This window comes from Micropterus dolomieu, unplaced genomic scaffold (genome assembly GCF_021292245.1).
Source record: "Micropterus dolomieu isolate WLL.071019.BEF.003 ecotype Adirondacks unplaced genomic scaffold, ASM2129224v1 contig_14520, whole genome shotgun sequence".
Taxonomy (NCBI): domain Eukaryota; kingdom Metazoa; phylum Chordata; class Actinopteri; order Centrarchiformes; family Centrarchidae; genus Micropterus; species Micropterus dolomieu.
The window spans coordinates 457-1464 of NW_025743506.1; the positions used below are offsets into that span (position 1 = coordinate 457).

The 1008-nt window shown below is 34.7% G+C and overlaps 1 protein-coding gene across 1 annotated transcript in view; it reads right to left on the reverse strand.

Moving 5' to 3' along the window:
* Nucleotides 1–419: 419 nt before the first annotated feature.
* LOC123966907 (V-set and immunoglobulin domain-containing protein 1-like) overlaps nt 420–1008 on the reverse strand; it is a 7857-nt gene continuing 7268 nt past the window's right edge. The window contains exon 5 of the mRNA XM_046042993.1: nt 420–560. Coding sequence (XP_045898949.1) covers nt 493–560 — 68 coding nt within the window. The 3' untranslated portion in view covers nt 420–492. The remainder of the gene's footprint in view (nt 561–1008) is intronic.

Sequence of the window (1008 nt, forward strand, 5' to 3'; positions counted from 1 at the left end):
ATTGGCAGGTTTCTTCAGACTGGATCGTCATACTTGACATTGTAAAAATATAATCTACAGTCTAATACCAGTAGCAGAATTATCCATCCATCTGAAAAGCATTTCTGACTTTTCACTGTCAGTTAAATCTCTTCTTTGGCCCATTTTACCTGAAGTAATGATTATGTAATAATTATGCACACCTTGATATAGTGTGTTTATCTCCTTAGGACACTCTCCATATTTACACAAATACTCATCACCTGATATTCATACATCTAATAACCATTCAACTTTATACAGCTTGCAGTTGGAAAGTATACAAAGAAATACTCACTTACCTAACAATTGTGCACGTAGTGTATTTGCTGATTTTAACAAAAGGTGTACTGGATTACAGTCACTTACTCTCCCTTTAAGGGAGCTACAGTGTTCATGTTTTCATTGCTGTCTTCTGTTGGTCCAACACCTACAATTTATTTAGATCTGTGAGACTAATATACATGATTCAGTTTATAGATTCTCACACACCTTGACAGCAGCTCTGCAGGATCTCAATGATAACCGTTTCTCACGAGAACCTGCAGAAAAGAAAAATATATTATTACATAAAATCAACAGTTATAACATACAAATCCGCAGAGAAAAAACAGAGAGTCTATTTTTGACGGAAGGAAGTCGATCCTAAATAAAACACCCTGTGCAGACTCCCAAACGTAAAAACAACAAACATGGTTAAATCAGACATAAAAAGAAACCGTTTAAATAAAATAGACACCTGTTCTCATGCTGAATTATTTCCTTATATCCTCCTTATTTTCACAGGAGATGTTTTTTATTGTCCTCTCACGTGAAACTTTTCTCCCTAATTATGTCAAATGTTCACAACTTTCTTCTCTTTTCATTTCGGTTTCCGGTGCTGGACAACGCAACTGCCCCACAACTCACAATTCAATTCAGCTTTATTTGCATGAACGTCAAACAACAATATTGGCAAAGCTTAAAATATAATACAAAAGATTCATTTCA